General features: G+C 35.1%; 1 protein-coding gene across 1 annotated transcript; it reads left to right on the top strand.

Annotated features, from left to right (window-relative positions):
* The first annotated feature begins 273 nt into the window (after nucleotides 1-273).
* LOC134680204 (sphingosine-1-phosphate phosphatase 1-like) lies at nucleotides 274-17,926 on the top strand. Its single transcript, XM_063539291.1, has 5 exons — nucleotides 274-743; nucleotides 1,487-1,640; nucleotides 3,251-3,347; nucleotides 12,667-12,839; nucleotides 15,003-17,926. Exons 1-5 carry the CDS (start codon nucleotides 326-328, stop codon nucleotides 15,418-15,420), a joined length of 1,260 nt encoding a protein of 419 aa, XP_063395361.1. The 5' UTR covers nucleotides 274-325; the 3' UTR covers nucleotides 15,421-17,926.
* Nucleotides 17,927-20,435: the final 2,509 nt, after the last annotated feature.

Genomic DNA, 20,435 nt, shown 5'->3' with positions numbered 1-20,435 from the left:
TCGGGAAACAATATAATTTTTTCGGGATTTTGGGACTTAAGTCGGGAAAAAATATACATTCAACTTGAAGTAATTGTATTAAAAACAACGATATTTTACATTATTGTCACTACGTCAGCTCGCTCGCTAGACGACAGTTCGGAACTTGAAATTGTTGTTTTATAACGTGAAGCTGTTTTTCGGGACAGTTTACACTTTGTCGGGAATCGGGAACACATGCTAAAAATCGGGAGAATCCCGCCAAATCCCGACCATCTGGCAACCCTAGTCGTGATAGATTCTAGAATATAAATTCTAAGTAATAGTTAATTTAGAGTCTCAAACAATGTGGGATGACTTTATAGACTATTTAAAAGACCCTTTGTTGGTCATCAAAGTGCAGAACTTTTTTGGAGTTATATACAAGAACAGTGTTCGGGATAACGAAGGCGATGGTGAAGTCATACATTCAGAGAGGTTGGAACGTGAGAAAGATAATGACAGTGATATAAGGCAGCACAAGCGGGCGCCCAGCAACATCTCTAGCAGTTCTCAAACCTCATACGATACGGATACTTCAGGCGAGAGCGTGGATGAGGTCGAGTGCCATATAAACAACAAGTTCTGGTACTGGCTGTTTGTACTAGGTACTGCACTCGGGGATGAGATATTCTATGCCACTTTTATACCCTTTTGGTTCTGGAATATTGATGGTGCGGTCGGCAGGAGAGTCATACTTGTCTGGACAGTTTGTATGTACATAGGTAAATATAACTTACTTATTTATTTAAAAAAAAATAGCTCTTTAAAAGAATGCTTTATATATATTAAAAATGAATGTATTTATATCTTTTATTGGCTGTCTTTAGATATTTAAATTGATGAGTAACAAATGTTATCCTTGGTGTTATGAGTCATACTAGACTTCAAATCTTATCACACATGTTAGACTTAGATACAAATTAATCAGAAGATTACTGTTTAGGTACATATAAAATAAAATTCTAAGGATAAGGATATGTCATCACATTAAAGGTTATATTTGGCTTGGTGTAATGTTTTAGTATCTTTACACTAAACTTTATTCTTTAATCTCAATAGATTCTTCATAATGAGCCATAATATTTTTTTATCATTTAGGATCATAAAAACATTACATTTACAGCTAACGAAAATCCCAAACTATTAATTTTATTTACATTTAATAAAACGAAATTTTATTTACATAATACACATTCCTGTATTATTTGTATTGTTTTCTGTAATGAGGTGTGCAATAAAGAGTATTTGTATTGTATTGTACACATTGTTAACTTTTGATCTATACAGTTAAGAAGTATAAATTTTGTGTATTACATAATTTTCATATGTAATTGTTATTCTATCATCTTTCACCTGTATAAATGATTCATAGTAATTCATATCCTTATCACTATATATTAAGTAATATAAACATAACACAATTCTTATACAAATAATGCTCAAACAATTTTCTCTTGAATTCCAGGACAAGGTGTGAAAGACATAATCCGGTGGCCCCGTCCAGGGTACCCGGTTAAGAAGCTACAGACCAAATGGGCTATCGAGTATGGCATGCCGTCCACACATGCAATGGTCGGAGTTTCAATACCATTCTCAGTGCTGCTGTACACTATGGACAGGTGATTTGTTTAGTAATAATATAGCGCGTGAGCGCATGCGCGAGAGGGATTGAGCTATACTCCCTGTGCTAGCCCAATGTGGGTTGCTTCACATACACCTTTAAATCCCTTTGTGGATGCTTGCAGGTTTCCTCACAACGTTTTCCTTCACCAAAAACCTAGTGGTAAATATCAAATGATGTTCCGTACATAAGTTCCGAAAAACTCATTGGTACGAGCCAGGATTTGAACCCGCGATCTTCGGATTGTAAGTTGGACGTCAAATCCACTCGGCTACCACTGCTAAGCTATGACTTAATCGCGTAAAATTACGTTTTAAATTTACCTCCGACGTTTTGAGGCCGGCGTTATACCCGTGGTCTCGGAGAATACTGGCTAAGGCACTGGTCCCACCGCGAGCTAGTAAGCTATGAGCTATCGGCTATAAACACGAACAAAAGATAAGCACTCCCGTGTAAATAAAAGAGACACGGCGATATTTATAGCTCACCGCTGGGCGAGTAACTATAAATATCGCCGTGTCTCTTTTATTTACACGGGAGTGCTTATCTTTTGTTTGTGTTTATAGCCGATAGCTCATAGCTTACTAGCTCGCGGTGGGACCAGTGCCTAAAGTTGACATCAACATCTTCTAGGCGCGCAAGTTATTAGAACTACCCGCACGTTGTCTTAATTATTAACTTGAACATTTTCGCACTAGGGATGTCACCAGATCGACACAAAACACTCATTGATATTCGATTTTTCAACCTGCAATTAAGTCGTTGCGAGTGAGTGACAAGTAAAAATTGTGAAAGTTTAAATCAGCGTTCAGACAGATTGAGCATTGAGCCCCCTTATTTAAAAAACATAACAGACCTTTGTTAAATTTTGTCTCTTTCTAACAAACACTAATATCAAAATGAGAGATAGGAACAATCGATTATCCACGGCTTTTTAGAGTTGACAGACATTTATGAATTCTTTAAAATTACCTACGCCATTAGAAATCACTCAGGAATAAATTTTACCACTTTGGTTAGTTTCCTATTCTATGGATTTCGATTCAATGTACAAAAATGATGTAATGATGTGTATGTGTATGTGTCTCCGGGTCCGTTACTTTTTCGTTACGATTTTCCGATGTGCACATTTGCTATATGAAAACCCCAGGCGCCTTTTGTTAATATACCATCATCACCACCGCACTAGCAGCTGACCTTTCATCCATTAAGTTTTTTCTTCAATAAAAGGCCAGCATTGTGTTATATTTTATTTCAACCCAATGAATTATTTCCATATTTTCTCACCTTAATAAAGGAAAATCTTATTCGTCGGAAATATAGCATCGTCTAAACTATAAACTTTAGAAAAGTAACATAGACAAATATATTTCAGCGTGTACCTACGTAAAAACTAGCCAGGTTAAATCCTAAACTTTAATTACATCCCAAGCGAACTAGAACTTGGCACCTATTCTCAGATCTCAATTCTTTTTCCTACTTTTTTGTCAACAACGACGCATAGGTATTCTTAATTTTTAACTTGGCTCTCATTTCACATTTGTCTTTGATGGAATAAGGTACTAACTTGTTACCTACTTTTAAATGTACATACTATTTTTGTCCTAGATACGAGTACCCGGTTCACTGGGGTGCCTTGATTGCCGTTTCATGGTGTACACTTATCTGCGTCAGTCGCGTGTATCTTGGCATGCACAGCGTTCTGGTAAGTCGTTTTACTGGAGTACAGGAGTACGTGTACCTACGTGTACTCGGGTCGTATGTAGCCAGCATCAAATAAATGGTTACCTATAGCCTAAGTAGCCAAATAGATTGCAACACATTTGTTACTTTGAGAGGTACTTACAGACAAACTCTTGATACAGACATCCAAGGACACTTGCTTTACTCTACAGTCTACACCTTAAGATATAGATGCGACCAATTTAGCGTAACCTTGCACAACCTTCATTTTTTTGTAGATACTAAGTAAAAGCTACCGAAGAGCCGTATCAAAAAAACATTCCAATAGGCATGAATTCTTATCATTACGGCCCGGTTTGCTCTGATAAACAACAATGACTTGCTGACTGACTCTGACTTGTAAAACATTTACTTATATCAATAAATGTCTTGTATCTTGTAATAAATGACTGTTCTCCGAAATGATTGCTTACGGAATTTACTACAAACATTCCTACATAATAAGGAGCTTGTAACATCGTAGTAAAACATTTTCCTTGTTTTGGTTGCTTACGTTTACTTTTCCATGTTTTTTTCCTCGTGATGTTGAAATTTTACAGTGGATTTTGATAAGCTCCGGCGTTAGTCACCTGGGCGCACAAGTTAGGAAATCACCACAATGAATAGAATATGTTGACGCATCACGCGGTTTTTAGGTACTTTTACGTTGCGTAGTAAAACGTATGTATGCATGTTACTAGGTACTTTATTGTGGGCGTCTACGACAACGTCACGTATTACTTTCACGGTACAGCATACCTAAATGTATGATGTTGTAGGAAGTCGCTTTGAAATTAACAAAAAGAAATACTGTAATATCCCCAATATTAAGGCATAATACAAAAGACAACTTTTTCGGTATCAGTATGACCTAAGTACATACACGTACATACAACACGTGACAAGGATGCACATAGTGAATAGAATCGGGCGTTATTTTGCGGAAATCCATATTAATTAAAACCAAAATATTACTTTGCTAATCCGCGTAAAAGATAACGTGCTAGTCAATCAGTGCTAGCCCGTTATACTTACATGCGTATTTTTTACATGCACTTAATGTTCTTCCCGCCTTCCCACCGCAAAAATAAATACGCAAATAAATATAACAAACAACCACCAAAAGAATAATACTCGACATGTGTTTCGCCTCTCTACGAGGCATCGAGGCTATAAAAAAAACGATTGACTGATTGTAGGGAGCGTTTTGGCGTTACTTTTTTTATTCAGTAAAAATTCAGTCTACCTATTTAAAAATATTTTCCTTAAGGTGGTTCTCCTTGCTCGATTTTCATACAACTTTCTTGGCACCCTAGCTCCTATTATATAGGGTTTCTTCACTTGTATATGTAATGTTTGGGTAGTATATATATTTCTGTCTTCGCTTAACGTAAAAAATACTAGATTTTGATTAAAATTATTAAGAAAAAAGCCTTTGAATATTGGTAAAATTTTGCCTCATTGCTTGTTTGTGTGAGTGATGCTTATAGTATCGGTGTAATTCTAACATGGCGACTTCATTTGACAAGTAATCATTTTTAATTTGTCAAAGGTGTAACAGATGGCACTTTAAAACCGCAACACAGATTACCTGTGTATTTTGTTTTATTTTCACTCAATAGAGGGAGGTATATTTAATGCACAAAGCATGTTACGAGTATACCTACTCATTTAAGAATCTCCTTTCTGATATAATTGCATTCCCAGATTTAATATAACTTAATAATTATTATGATTATTACACAATAAAATACATTTATATATTTATAGAAAGGTCAGTCCAAACAATCATTCGCGTTACGGTCGTCCACCGAAAACCCTTGTGAATTCTGCTTTCGTTTCGGTAAATGTTCTCTGGAAAAGCCTATATTTATTGTAACAATGATTTTTAAACTAAAATACCTAGCTATATTTTTCTCAAAAATATATAGGTATATGGAGAAAAATGTCATCTTCTTGTAAATAAACAAGATTCTATAATATCTTCTGCTTGTGCATAACAATAACATTAGTAGATGATATTTTTAGGGTTCCGTACCCAAAGGGTAAAACGGGACCCTATTACTAAGACTTCGCTGTCCGTCCGTCTGTCCGTCTGTCTGTCACCAGGCTGTATCTCACGAACCGTGATAGCTAGACAGTTGAAATTTTCACAGATGATGTATTTCTGTTGCCGCTATAACAACAAATACTAAAAACAGAATAAAATAAAGATTTAAATGGGGCTCCCATACAACAAACGTGATTTTTGACCAAAGTTAAGCAACGTCGGGAGTGGTCAGTACTTGGATGGGTGACCGTTTTTTTTTGCTTTTTTTTTGTTTTTTTTTGCATTATGGTACGGAACCCTTCGTGCGCGAGTCCGACTCGCACTTGCCTGGTTTTTTTTCAAAAATGCTGCCTTTCACCCGAGTTAAAACACTCTACTTTTCATTTCGCATACGAGGAAAGTAAAATGCATGTGTTTTTTTAAATACATTTTTATAGTAGGTATTTTCAATTAACAATTTGGCCAAAAGTAATTTATGGAATGGGGAGTCAAATATCAGAATGGAAATTGTATAACAAATCCATTTATACCCAAATTTCAATTGCTTATTGTAAAAAGAATAATAAAATCGTACTTGGAATTGGAACCTAAACTGCTCTAGTGCAGAAACGTATCATTTCCTGCACACCTTTTACAACAACAATGACCCTCTTTCATATATTCGGTCAAATTGTGCTTTTTGAAAAACTAATTATAGCCAGCCTTTTATGAATGTAGTATGATACCTTAGGGTATGGTGCTTTACGCATACTAGCGTTCCTTCCCCTCCCCCTGACGCAACCCACCCTTTTTGCATGAAATATGTCCCGGTTCACAGTTTTTTACATTTTTTGAGGAAAGTATACATTTTAGGAAAAAAGTGTCAATGAAAGAAATAATCCTTAATAAATTCTTAATAAAAAAGGTCATATTCATTTTTTTTATATGATGCACCTAATTCATGTATTAGCTTGTCAAAATTCGAAATAACATAGTTTTTACTTAGGGTTCGAAACTCATTTATTATACACGGTGTAACATGAGGAAACCGAATAATTTTAACAGCGTATTCCTGATCACATTTAGAGACAAAAATGTCCTATTAACTTTTTTGACATTCGCCTAGTTTCAGAGTTAATACCAATAAAAAAAAACAAGTTTCTATTGTTACATAGTTCAAAACGCTTTTTTGATGGCGATGTTGCTACTATGGGATTTAGTCTAAATATCCTTATTGATATGTCAAAAAGTGACAAGTAACACTTTGCAAAAACTAAGTTTTACGAAAAAAAAACCATTTTAAGTGACAAGTTTACCAATAGCATTTAATTTTTATATACAAATTCATTCATAAAATTAAAAAAAAAAAAAAAAAATTTTTTTTTTGGCGAAATTGACCTAAACACATATTACATCTTTTCCTTTTTTTTGACCTCATGTATACATTTTAGGATAAAAGTGTCAATGAAAGAAATAGTTCCTTATAAATTCTTAGTAAAAAAGGTTATATTCATTTTATAACACTTATTATACAAGGTGTCCTCAAGAAATGCGAAAGATTTTATTTCTGAGGTCAAATTAAAAGAAGGAAAAAATGTTTGTATGAGTTTAGGTCAATTTCGCCGAAAACAATTTTTTTTATTGTTTTTAGGGTTCCGTACCTCAAAAGGAAAAAACGGAACCCTTATAGGATCACTCGTGCGTCTGTCTGTCTGTACGTCTGTCACAGCCGATTTTCTCCGGAACTACTGGACCAATCAAGTTGAAATCTGGTACACATACGTAAGTTTGTAAACAAATGAATTTTAAACATGGAGGCCACTTTTGGGGGGTAAATGAAAAAATAAAAAAATAAAAAATTTCAAACTATATCATGTTACATATCAAATGAAAGAGCTTATTGTAAGGATCTCAAATATATATTTTTTATAATTTTCGAATAAACAGTTTAGAAGTTATTCAAGAAAATAGGCAAAAAATTACTATTCCCCCCTCCCCCTTTATCTCCGAAACTACTAGGTTTAAAATTTTGAAAAAATGCATAAAATAGGTCTATACCTATAGATGACAGGAAAACCTATTAGAAATGTACAGTCAAGCGTGAGTCGGACTTAATTACAGTTTTTGATCCGACTCCTACGGATTTTTTAAAGATTTCACTCACGTTTCGCATAAATAATGTTTAGTTTTAAGTTTATAAAATATATATGTATGTTAGTCTGTAAGGTATTTGTAATATGGGCCTTGTTCCCTGAATTAAATATCTAAATAAATAAATAAATAAAATAAAAAATACATTGTTAAAAATTGTGTAATATACGGAATCCTTGGAACGCGAGTCCGACTCGCACTTGGCCGCCATTTTTTAATTTTTTGAATATATATGTATGTACATAAAAAGTAAATGTTATTGGTAAACTTGTCAGTTAACATGGATTTTTACTTTTTTTTCGTAAAACAGTTTTTGCAACGTGTTACTTAATTGTCACTTTTTGACATATCAATAAGGATATTTAGACTAAATCCCATAGTAACAACATCGCCATCAAAAAGGCGTTTTGAACTATGTAACAATAAAAACTTGTTTTATTTTTTTAAATTGGTATTAACACTGAAACTAGCCGCATTTCAAAAAAGTTTATAGGACATTTTTGTCTCTAAATATGATCAGGAATACGCTGTCAAAATTATTCGGTTTCCTCGTGTTACACCGTGTATAATAAATGAGTTTCGAATCCTAAGTAAAAACTATGTTATTTCGAATTTTAACAAGCTAATACATGAATGTGCATCATGTAAAAAAAAACAATATGACCTTTTTTATTAAGAATTTATTAAGGATTATTTCTTTCAGTGACACTTTTTTCCTAAAATATATTCTTTCCTCAAAAAATGTAAAAAACTGTGTACCGGGACATATTTCATGCAAAAAGGGGGGGTTGCGTCAGGGGGAGGGGAAGGAACGCTAGTGTGCGTAAAGCACCATACCCTAAGGTATCATACTACATTCATAAAAGGCTGGCTATAATTAGTTTTTCAAAAAGCACAATTTGACCGAATATATGAAAGAGGGTCATTGTTGTTGTAAAAGGTGTGCAGGAAATGATACGTTTCTGCACTAGAGCAGTTTAGGTTCCAATTCCAAGTACGATTTTATTATTCTTTTTACAATAAGCAATTTAAATTTGGGTATAAATGGATTTGTTATACAATTTCCATTCTGATATTTGACTCCCCATTCCATAAATTACTTTTGGCCAAATTGTTGATTGAAAATACCTACTATAAAAATGTATTTAAAAAAACACATGCATTTTACTTTCCTCGTATGCGAAATGAAAAGTAGAGTGTTTTAACTCGGGTGAAAGGCAGCATTTATGAAAAAAAACCAGGCAAGTGCGAGTCGGACTCGCGCACGAAGGGTTCCGTACCATAATGCAAAAAAAAAACAAAAAAAAAGCAAAAAAAAAACGGTCACCCATCCGTAGCACGCTAGTGTGCGTAAAGCACCATACCCTATGGTATCATACTACATTCATAAAAGGCTGGCTATAATTAGTTTGTCTTCCCCATACATTAGAACACAATTTAACCGAATCAATGGCATGAGAAATGAAACGGATATTTCTTGTTTTCTTTGCATTAGCATTTTTCTCTCGATAATTTAATCAATTTGCAACATAAGTAGAAGAATCCTCATATATCCATAAATATCAAAATATAAAAGGACATACATTTTCAGAAGAATTCCCCGTGCGACGTTGCCAAATGATTTAAAGTACAACATGCTCGCAACGTTTGGATTTCAATAAGTCGACAATGAAAAATTATATTTCAAATCAATTCAAACTTGATATTTTTGACAGTAATGGGTTACTTAAATAAGAAGGCATTTTTCGCCCGGGTCTACTATGTTCAAATAGTCTAGTGGCTTTTAGCTACTGACAGGGTTCAAACCACGAACAAAGACTCATTTCTTTTTGTATTTATTTATTTATTTTGTTTCATCTTTTTGGTAATTTTATATGCCTTATTTTAAAAGTTATTTTAAGTAAATGTGTTGTATTTGATTATTTCATGTAGGTATATCATTTCAATAAAATTTTGGAAACTTTTATTTTATACCTGGTCAAGCAAATCTTGTCAGTAAAAAAACCGGGCAAGTGCGAGTCGGACTCGCGCACGAAGGGTTCCGTACCATAATGCAAAAAAAAAACGGTCACCCATCCAAGTACTGACCACTCCCGACGTTGCTTAACTTTGGTCAAAAATCACGTTTGTTGTATGGGAGCCCCATTTAAATCTTTATTTTATTCTGTTTTTAGTATTTGTTGTTATAGCGGCAACAGAAATACATCATCTGTGAAAATTTCAACTGTCTAGCTATCACGGTTCGTGAGATACAGCCTGGTGACAGACGGACGGACGGACGGACGGACGGACAGCGAAGTCTTAGTAATAGGGTCCCGGTTTACCCTTTGGGTACGGAACCCTAAAAAGGCGCGAAATCCAAATGTTCTATGAACGATATCCCTTCGCGCCTACATTTTTCAAATTTGCCGCCTTTTTCTACTGACAAGATCTGCTTGACCAGCTATACTTCGTCGATAGTTGACTTCTTATGTACCTATTCTGCGATCCTAATTAGCCTCATGCATGACTTTTTTTTAATTATTTTAATCATTATTTATATCCTTTGAAAACCGGAAAATAAAAATACTTTTATAAATCTTCCCATAATATTATTAAAAAATAATTAAAATACTGAAAATATTTTACTCACGTAAGTTTAGTTTCGAAGAATAACATACGCTTAAAATAATTCAAAAGAGAATGCTAAAATTATAAAATAAAAAAAACTGGCATTGTCGGGGTTTGAACCATGTATCTTAGCTACAATCTGATTTTTTTCAAAATAGAGGCTACGGGTGCCACGAGCACATGACAGTTGATGGTCGAAAACATTAGTTGCTTCTGAATGCCTTGTAATTCTTAATCGTTGCTCAAACAAGAATTTATTATTTAATTTCCAATCTTTTTTCAACAATAAACATTTCATCCGCTGCGCCCTCTAGGTTACTTTACTGTAACATTACGAATCTGCTGACATTTGACACTGACTTTAAGGTGACTTTAAGTACGTAAGTGTGCGTGAATGCAAGAAATTGCAATATTTTGCAGTTGGATTCCGGTAATAACGAAATGAGACAATGTTGAGTTGAACATGTCTCGATTTGGATGTAGTATTTTTTATAGTTTTCGCACATATCAACACATCTTATGAAACTTTGTATTTTGGGAGAAATAGTGAAAATCCACAATTCGTGCACAGTGACGCCATCTTTTGGCTGATAATCGGCATCCCATCCCTAGACATCCACCTTAAGTAAAATTAATTATAATGGAAAAATTTGAAATACAGTTTCACGAAATGTTTGACTTATTCGAAACATTTTGTTTGAGGGTCACATTCTGGACTACGATCTCCAGTAACTAAGCAGTATGATCGCATGTATTTAAGATATAATGGATTTAGGCCAACCTTGCTCTTTATTACATGCGTATTTGTTATACGATTAATAGTACTAATTATTTCTACAAACAGACGTAGGTACTCGTATTATGTGCTCGTTCATTTATCTACACTTATGTAAACAGCCATGTCAGTTTCTAAGCAGCCAAAGCAGACATCGTATTCATAACGTTTTAGGACGTAAAGTTCTAACAATAAGAACTATAATCGCATAAATAATAGGCTATACCTCTCTAGTTTAGTATAGTCCTGGGTTTCCCTAGTTTATCAGTTGAATCACCGCAAAGGATTTTCCTAGTGCTGATTCAGTGTTTGAAAAACAATTTTTCAATACTAGGTGACTAGTGACATACATCTTTTTGGAAGTAATCGTGTTTCTCCACGTGTTCATTGTTATATTAAATATATATTTTATAACAGTATTGTTGTGACTAAATTAACCTACAAGATAATTTTATAGTAGGTAATATTCAGGGATATTACCGGGAAAAATAAATATAAATAAAAACTGGTAATATTAATGTGTATAAGTACCTAGATACCTACTAGCCCCGATGCGCTGGAGTTTGTGTAGTGAAAAATTATATTATTAATTTTAATAATTTTTATTTTACACACGTAGATCAAACAACTCGGCAATGGTACTCATAGCATAATACGAGTAGTTATATTTAATTTAATCTAGTTAATTTTATTTTAATATAGAAGTCCAAAAGTGGTTAGGATAATTGATAATATGACTCCTTCATATACTCTTATGAAATCTTTATAATTATAAATGACGATATATCTTTTGCACTTCAGATTGGATTAGCCAAAATGAATGATAATACAAACGTCCCTACGTATGTGTACGTAGGTAGTTGCCTACAGTTAAACACTGACCACATAACATGACTTCAATACAAAGGTTCTTGTCCTATCCGTTACACGAACTAGGTGTGATCTGTGATGTTGTCACTTTTAGTATTTAACGCCAATGATTCAAGCCTAACTAAGCGTGAATGTGTGTCACTATGCAAATGTAATACTAAAGTTTTAGAGGGACTGCCTAGGAAATTATACAAATAAGTACCTACATACCTAAAACCTACCTACCTATGAGTGTTAGACTGTTAGCTGTTTTTTCCTTGGGTTTAATTATTGTCATTCATACGGGAAAGTTACTGCAACGGAAAACACTACGGGGTAACCAACAATCGAAGAAAACAACAATCGATTTGTTTTTATTATAACCTTCTTACACAAATTGACTAAGTATCACGGTAAGCTCAAGAAGGCTTGTGTTGTGGGTACTCAGATAACGAACGATATATATGTAGGTATACCTAATACATACAGATACAAAATACTTAAATACATAGGAAACATCCGTGACTCGGGAACAAATATCTCTGCCCATCACACAAATTAATGCTCTTACCAGGATTCGAACCCAGGACCATTGGCTTCACAGCCGGGGTCACTACCCACTAAGCCAGACCGGTTGAGAGTGTTAAGTTAGATAACTACAAAGTATAAATGAACTATAGTAATGATAAAGTGTTTGTGTACGTTGTCGAAGATTGTGTTGTCGATAGTTTAACACATTCAACACCAAGAACCCGACTGTCGGGTACACTGTTCGTAGCGACTACGCGCTACATACGGCGAAACCGTGGCTACGCGCTACGAGCGTAACCCGTAGCACTTAGTGGTAATGAATGTGTTAAATGCTAACCAGCCCCGCTTCTCTCGCAGGATATAGCAGCGGGCCTGCTCATGGCGTCAGGACTGCTAGTGCTCCTGATACCCACGGTGGACGCGCTGGATGACTGGCTGCTCACGCACTGGCTGTCCCCTGCGGTCGTGCTGGCCGTGTCCGTGCTGGTCATCGTGTACCACCCCAACGCGGACAAGTGGACGCCCACCAGGTGGGGAACCACTGCCGGCCTATTAGCCAAGGTTACAATCGCTATCGCTTCGGCAACGAAAAGCTTTATGTCTTTCTATCACTCTTCCTCATTAGTGCGACAGTGACAGTTGCGTTTCGAGCGCTACGGAGCGCAAGCGATTGGCATCTTGGCTACGCGGCCTGGTACCGTACATATTGATTAGTACAAGTTTACAGCGAGATCCGTTTGCTGTAAACTTGTACTCCGCTTCGACGGGGAGTAAGGATTGCAACAATATATATAAAATGTATGGGACAGTCTTGACACAAGTCGTCTGCCATAGTAGTTCAATTAACCTCGTATTGCGGGCACCAGACGACGATGTACATAACCGATAAATACATCTATAGAAAACATCCATGCTCATATTGCTCAACGCGCAAATAAAGCTCCTTTAGAGATAGAGATCTTTATTTTCATACCAGTGCCCTATTTCTCAAAAGCTTGTAACTTGTAATACAAGTCCCTTTTTGATAGCTTTTGTTAGAAAGGGACTTCCACTTGTATTACAAGTTACAAGCTTTTGATAAACAGGACACAGTACAGATGTTACATACATGGACCCTGGAAAGGGTGTAGCAAAATAGGTACATTAGTTCACCACATCACAGTTTGCTTATATTACTACTGGCGTATACTTATACCTTTTTAAAATGCACTTTTCTCTAAGTAGCAATAAAAACCTTAAGTTGTAACAGCCTCTTCTAACTAATACTTTATTTACGGGATACCAAGCCAAGACCTCCAGCTTCGTAGGCTGGGTCACTAGTCACTAGCATGTCACTATTAGTAACTAGTTACCAACTAGAGTACGGATACCGTTAAATGAATTTTATCGAGTCTTTAAATTTTATTGACATTAAAATTTTTCATAGTTTACTATTTGTATAGGCAGAATTAAAAACGAAATATACCTACTGTTTTTGTGATTCTAATTGTTTTTATGTCATACCATCAGTACAAGTTTTCAAGCATGTTTCTTTTTTTTGCAATGATTTGACATTCCAGAATAAGGTTAAAATGTCAAATCGGCTTAAGTTGACCCCGAGTCATGACAACTGAAACAATGGAAATGAAAAAATGTCGGTTATCACGAGTGCAAGGACGTGAAAACTGGGTTTCCCCCCATATTTAAATGAACACATTACACGTTATCAGGGTCAATGTCTGTTTTGCCAAATTGAGTTTTATGTACCTGCGTCTAAAATTCATTTTAGTTACAAAATGAATATAACTTTGGCTTTCTTGTCGACAAGACGAGCTTCGTTTATCAGAAATTACTTCAACCATATTATAAAGTTAGGGTTTTTCCGAAGCCAAGGCGTGCCCTTAACTCGTGTTATTGTGCCATGTTTATTGCCCTTTGACGGGTAGCGGCAAGGTACTCGCAATGGTTACAAGAAAAATACTTCTTTAGTGTAGAAATTACGATTTACTTTAGTAACCCTTCAAAGCCAAACAACTCAAAAATGATGTATGCCAGTATAGATCATTTTTGAGTTGAAGGAATTTAAATTTTGTTTCAATTAATCAAATTACAATGTTTAATTATGTAACTGACCGGGAGCCGGTTCCTGCCGCTTGAAGGGATAACAGGATTTGGTAGAAGCTTACTTACTACTCGTGCAGTTTTGTAAGAATAACTAAAGTTGGATTGTATATAGATATTGTAATATACATAAGTATGTAATATATTTCATGATGTCACTTTACCATTTCAAAGACAACATCGATTATTTGAATGCATTTTCCTCTGATTTAGTATGTATGTGTCATTATTTTCAAAGGATTTTGTTGTGTTGGTCATAGTTTTATTGTTAATTAACGTTTTTATTTTATTCGTTTATTTAGGTACTTATGAGTCTTAATCATAAATTATGATCTCATGTAGAAACTTGTTTAGGATCCCCCTTTACGCCCTTAGAATACAGTACTGTGCCGTACCCGCAACGTGATTTTTCCCCTGACTACGTATGGAGCTGTATATACAATATTAACTGCGGTGAAAATCACTTTGCGTATGTCATTATAGTCAAAGTTATATGTCTGTATTTTTTACTTTTATCGCCGACTGTGCTTTTATTTATAAAAGGGGATTAAGTGACTAAAAACCGCCCCTAACCAGGTTTCCACGTTTTCCAGAGGCGACACGACCATGATCGTGAGCGTGTGCGCGGGCATCCTAACGGGCTCCTGGACCAACTACCAGCTCGGCAACATGGCGCCCGCCTCCACCCCACCCCCCTACACCATCATCTGGCCCTCCATCGACATGCTCGGCAACACCATCCTTAGAACCATCCTCGGCTTCTGCGGCGTTGTAGCCACCAGGGCTATAGGTAAATCAGTCTCTTACGCCTTCATCTGTGCTTTACTAGGAAAGGATAAAAACGAATTAAGAAACTCTGAGAACAGTCTAGATAATAAAAATAAAATTATCGTAGAATTATGCTACAAGTACTTCACGTACGGCATGATAGGTTTTAATACGGTTTTCGTTTTCCCTAATGTGTTCTATTTGCTTAGAATTAATAGGCCTACGTATTATACTGAGATTTGATACTAGTCATCTCTTTTATGTTCGACATTCCATTTGAGGCCTTAAATCGGGGTTTTCCGAGTGTTTTTAATAATTTGGAAGTAGTCATTTGTGTGAGGAGCAAAGTACCTCAAAACACTCCTTTTTTGATGTAGGTAAAATAGCGTTAGAAATTTTCTCGTTAAAGAGATAGGAGTTTTTCAGCCACCTTCTGATAACATGGTTGATTGGCAGACTAATAGTTTTGTTTTAGTTGTTTACTTTAGATATCATCAATTTATGTAGGTATACTTTGAATGTCCTTTAAAATATTTGTAATGTGGGTCAGTAGTTCTATATTTAAATTGTTTTTGTTTTCTAATGCTGGTCTTCAACAGGAAAACTAATATTAGATGAAATCATTAGTTACCTAATGTTTAAAGGAAAATGTTTTACTAAGTTTTCTGACCAAAACCTAAAATATAACGTATTTTATTAGAAATGCTGTAGGTTTTTGCAGTCAATTATGCCCCGATGTACGTTCTCCGAGAATTATTTATTACATTAATGATTGTTTGGGGAAACCTCGGTTAGTTAGAAACGCCGGGTTCACTGGTAAGCTCGTAGTGTTGCGGTCACCAGGTTTTTACACGGTGAAAAACTTTGGATTTCCTTATGAGTTAAAAACGAAACTATTTAGATAAATCGTAACATTTTATTGCATTTCGACAAAATTGATGTTTAATGGGAAGAGATAAGAAATACCTACCTACAGTGAATAAAATAGATAAGCGATATTACTTTGATATTACTAGTAGTTCTCCGATTTGTTTTGGTTGTTGATTATACACGATTTCAAAGGTTAAACATTGGTACGGTCGACATTTAATAAATAAAATGTACTTACAGTCAAGGGCAAAGATATGATTGCGGCCAATTACCTTACCAAAAATATGTATTTGCTGAATTAAGCGCAGAACGCGTAGTGCGGGAGTTAAAAGCAAAGATCGCGCTAGATGTGGTCTAAATGTAAACTTTAGTGGGCTCATCATACTATTCTGACATCAAAAAGAGTACATATTTTTTGGAAAAAATTTCTGCAACGATATATTTGACCTTTTTTTACCCCGAAGGTGGAAAACAATCGTACGGCCGGTTTAATAATTAGTGGTGTCTTTTATTTGAAGTCGACTGTAGTCGAGTAAGTGGTAGCGCTCCCGTTACGAGTATGTAATTCAACACCATAAATATATCCATAACTTTAATGATACCTCCTGTGAGTTAACATGTGACTATTCTATTCTATTACTCTAATATTCCCTATATCTATCTACATACTAGGTACCTACGTCACATTCCTGCACTGCATCTTATTTATTTAAGTACACAAATATTGTGTGTATGAATAATGTAGTATTTGAACACGAAACCGAAATTGTTCTGATATAGTTATATGATACCTACCTTAGTAGTATTAGTAATGTTACACAAATTATAATTATGTAGTAATAATTAGTAGTCATTTTGATTGTTATATTAAATTGTTATTTTTTTATCGACTAATCTAAGTCGTCGGTGCCTTGCCTTATTTGCTAGAAGTATGTATAGTTTTGGTTGTACTTTTATATATAACCAGTATGGCTGACTACATGTCAAGCCACGCAAAACGGGTCCGTTTTTTTTCTCACGGGGTGGAAGAGGTGGTATACCGTACATGTCTTGTAGTATTGCGTATACATTGATTTTTGTTACCTGACATGTATAGTATGCCAAGCAATTTCCGTCAGTAGAAAAGAGCGGCAAATTTAAAAAATGTAGGCGCGAATTGTAATTGTCTCATACAAAATTTGAATTTCGTGCCGTTTTCTACTGACATAGTTGTTTGACCGGCTATAAAAACAGTGCTCCATCTTGAATCCACCTCTCATGTTTTGTTTACCTAAATAACGCTCACAAATTTTCTAATGTTGTAAATGTAAACAATAATAAATTGAGCATACTTGCCTTTGTGTATAATCTGAAAATTTTTACTAATTCAGTTATAATACCCTAAAGTACTGATTTGAATGCCTTCATTGATTAGTGTACATTTTATTTAGGTATTATAAAAATCATCACAAATAATTTGAATAAGTGGGCAAACGGTCGACATCAAAGTTATAGGGTTAACTACTCAATGATTGGCCCTTAGAAATACAGTCATTGTCCCCTATTATTGTATAGGAAAATTACCACTGTTGTAGGTACTTCAATAAGATTGAACGGCGCCAAGATTTGTATAGTTTACCCTATTTGAGTTACGTATATATACATTGACTATAGCTATTATAGCGTTTTTGCATCAGCTTGATTTGACTATTGTATTTACGCATTGGTTTGACGTGTTTGCGTCGAAGCGTAACCGCACCGCACAATACATTGTTATGCCTATTATGTACCTGATAAGGTTTAATGTTCGATTGCACTCGCAATTCAAATATGTACCTACAATGAACAATATTATGATCGAGTGTCAATAGATTCCGAAAATAAACTGAATTGTTATAAGTATTTTGTGGTTTAATTCCTACTACTTACTTTCGTAAGAGCATCGTCGTTGTCATCATGGCGTTGCTAGTGAGTTTTACGATGCTAGGCTAGTCCCATCTTCACTTGTGCTTTTATTTTAGAGATGCTCAATATAGATTACTGTATTGTAATATCTGTCTGAACAAAACAGCAGTTCTTTTGCGAACTACTACTCGGTACAGTCAGCTTTCAATTTAATTTAAGAAAATGAGATGTCTCTATGCGTAGAGCAATTAGATTGACAGATACCAACGTATTCCAGGGTGGCAGATACTTTTGACGCGTTGTTTCATCCGCTACTATTGATGCTAACTGTAAAATAAATAGGTCACCCGGCATTGAGGCAACATGGTAGGCCAGAGTGGGCAACATATTGTACTCAAAAATATGTCCCGAAAGCTCTTATGTCAGCATTTAAGAACTATGGGACATATTTTTGCATAAGTTATATGCACCCATATTATTACACTCTACTGAACAGTCGCCATCAGATAAAAATATCTGAACAAAAACTAGTGCCTTGACAATCGGAACGGCCGAGGTGCTCAACAATATCTGAACACTAGCGCCTTGACAATATAAGCGTGTTCAAATATTTGTGAGCACCTTGGCCGCTTCGATATATATGATGGCGACTGTTCCTATAGTTATAATAGGTTTTATCGTCACGTTCGTGCTCTCACACAAGGATTCTATTGTTTAACCTAGTTTATTTACTAGTTTAATGAATGGTTTTCCATTGATAATTGAAGTCATGTGCACATGGAGTCAATTAACATTCATTAAGAATTACTTAGTGTTTGACACGCGATTAAGGTGCTAATTTCAATAGGCACTTAAGACAAGGCGGTTCGTCAAATAGTAGTTACCTACTGGGTGGGTTTTGTTTTGGTGCTAACTTTGGTTTAAGTATTTTTAATTTTACCAGAGACTAGTAAATATTCAAGACAAGCATCCTCCATACCACACCGCGTTTCACGTATGCCTATTTACTACTTTTTAATTTTAAGTTGGTACGTATAAAATCTTGTCACATAACTGCTTTTATGACTTCTAAACGTAAACTCCGATTATTGAGCCGTTGTCATAATAGTACCTATACCTAGCAGTGAAGTGATGGTTAAGTTGTAGACTTATTAGGGATTACGGCCTGATTGAAACTTAATAGACCGTCCAAAACAGCTTTTTTTGTTTTGTCTAAAAATCAAACAACTAATTTTCATAAATACCATATATTTATTTGTTTAGTTAAATATTACATACAAACTATTTGAATATACAATATATTACTTACTTATGATATAATAAAAAAATAGACACATTTATAAACAAACATCTACAGGTACCTGCAGGACATCAATAACATTGGAAGGCAGGCGGTCATCAACGAGTTCTCGAACAAGGTGCTCGCAACTCTGGCAAGGCGTTCAAGTATATTTGACTCTGAGGAATTATTGTACAGCCGGTGATCAGGCCGAATATCCGGTATCCGGCCAAACAACTATCCGCTGCATCTGTAATTTGTATACAGAGGTGCTAAGCTGATAGTCTTGCTGACTGTACCTATGCCAGCATGATTGGCTGTGGAGCTAAATATTTTTGATTGTTTTTAGGACCTTCGTAAGGTACCATATGGCACATAGCGGCACTTAAAACTTGTTATTTATCCCCTTCAATATAAGTAAACAAATATCAAACAGGTAGTAAGATAACTTTTGAGCCCAGAATGTTCAGAATGCCTTAGATTACGCTTTTATAGCTTAATGTTTTGCCAACAACCCCTTCTGCTAAAATTAGTGCATTACAAATTGATATACTTTTATGTAAAACGATCGCTATCATATATCTATACCTATACTCTAGGGGGAACCCTATTGCGACATATGCTGGGTATATTTGTGGGCCGCGTAATTCCAAAGTACAGCGTACTACTCCATATCTTTGTTTTGGTACCTACTAATAAGTTATTTATTCATTTCAAAGTTCGTAGGTCAGACGCGACAAACTATGTAACTTCCAATAAATATATAATTAGATATATACAACATAGCAGGGCAGTATATCCGCTTTTATCTCATCAGTTGGCAAGTCTCTCAATTTAATTTGTGCATTATAGAGAGTAAGTACCTATATAACTACTTACAAAATGATTTGCCAACATGGCCAGCCCTGCTTGCAAACAATAAATCGAAAATCTCTTGTTGTTTTCGTTTATCACATATTTCGCATACAATTACATTATTTACACAAAATGCAACGATGTTTTTTATGTGATTTCTACACAAAGTACTAAATTAGAATATCGGCCGACGTTCATGTTAACTCCCTATTCGAACTCTTTCTTTCCTCTTCACCAACAACCGACAGAATATAACCGTTTAATTAAGAACAACAATTAGTAATTAGCTGTGAAGCCAACAGCCATATAGTACTGTGTAATTAGATCAAAGTACTAGGCGTAAATTTTTCTTATGGCAGTATTATAACAC

This window comes from Cydia fagiglandana, chromosome 1 (genome assembly GCF_963556715.1).
Source record: "Cydia fagiglandana chromosome 1, ilCydFagi1.1, whole genome shotgun sequence".
Classification (NCBI taxonomy): domain Eukaryota; kingdom Metazoa; phylum Arthropoda; class Insecta; order Lepidoptera; family Tortricidae; genus Cydia; species Cydia fagiglandana.
This window is presented reverse-complemented; position numbering and strand designations above follow the sequence as displayed.

What these genes read in the sequence shown, in the direction of transcription:
- LOC134680204 (XM_063539291.1), top strand. Translation starts at nt 326, where the DNA reads ATGTGGGATGACTTTATAGACTATTTAAAAGACCCTTTGTTGGTCATC. An exon ending in CTGCTGTACACTATGGACAG is followed by an intron (nt 1,641 to 3,250) that starts GTGATTTGTTTA and finishes TTTTTGTCCTAG; the next exon opens with ATACGAGTACCCGGTTCACT. An exon ending in GACAAGTGGACGCCCACCAG is followed by an intron (nt 12,840 to 15,002) that starts GTGGGGAACCAC and finishes CACGTTTTCCAG; the next exon opens with AGGCGACACGACCATGATCG.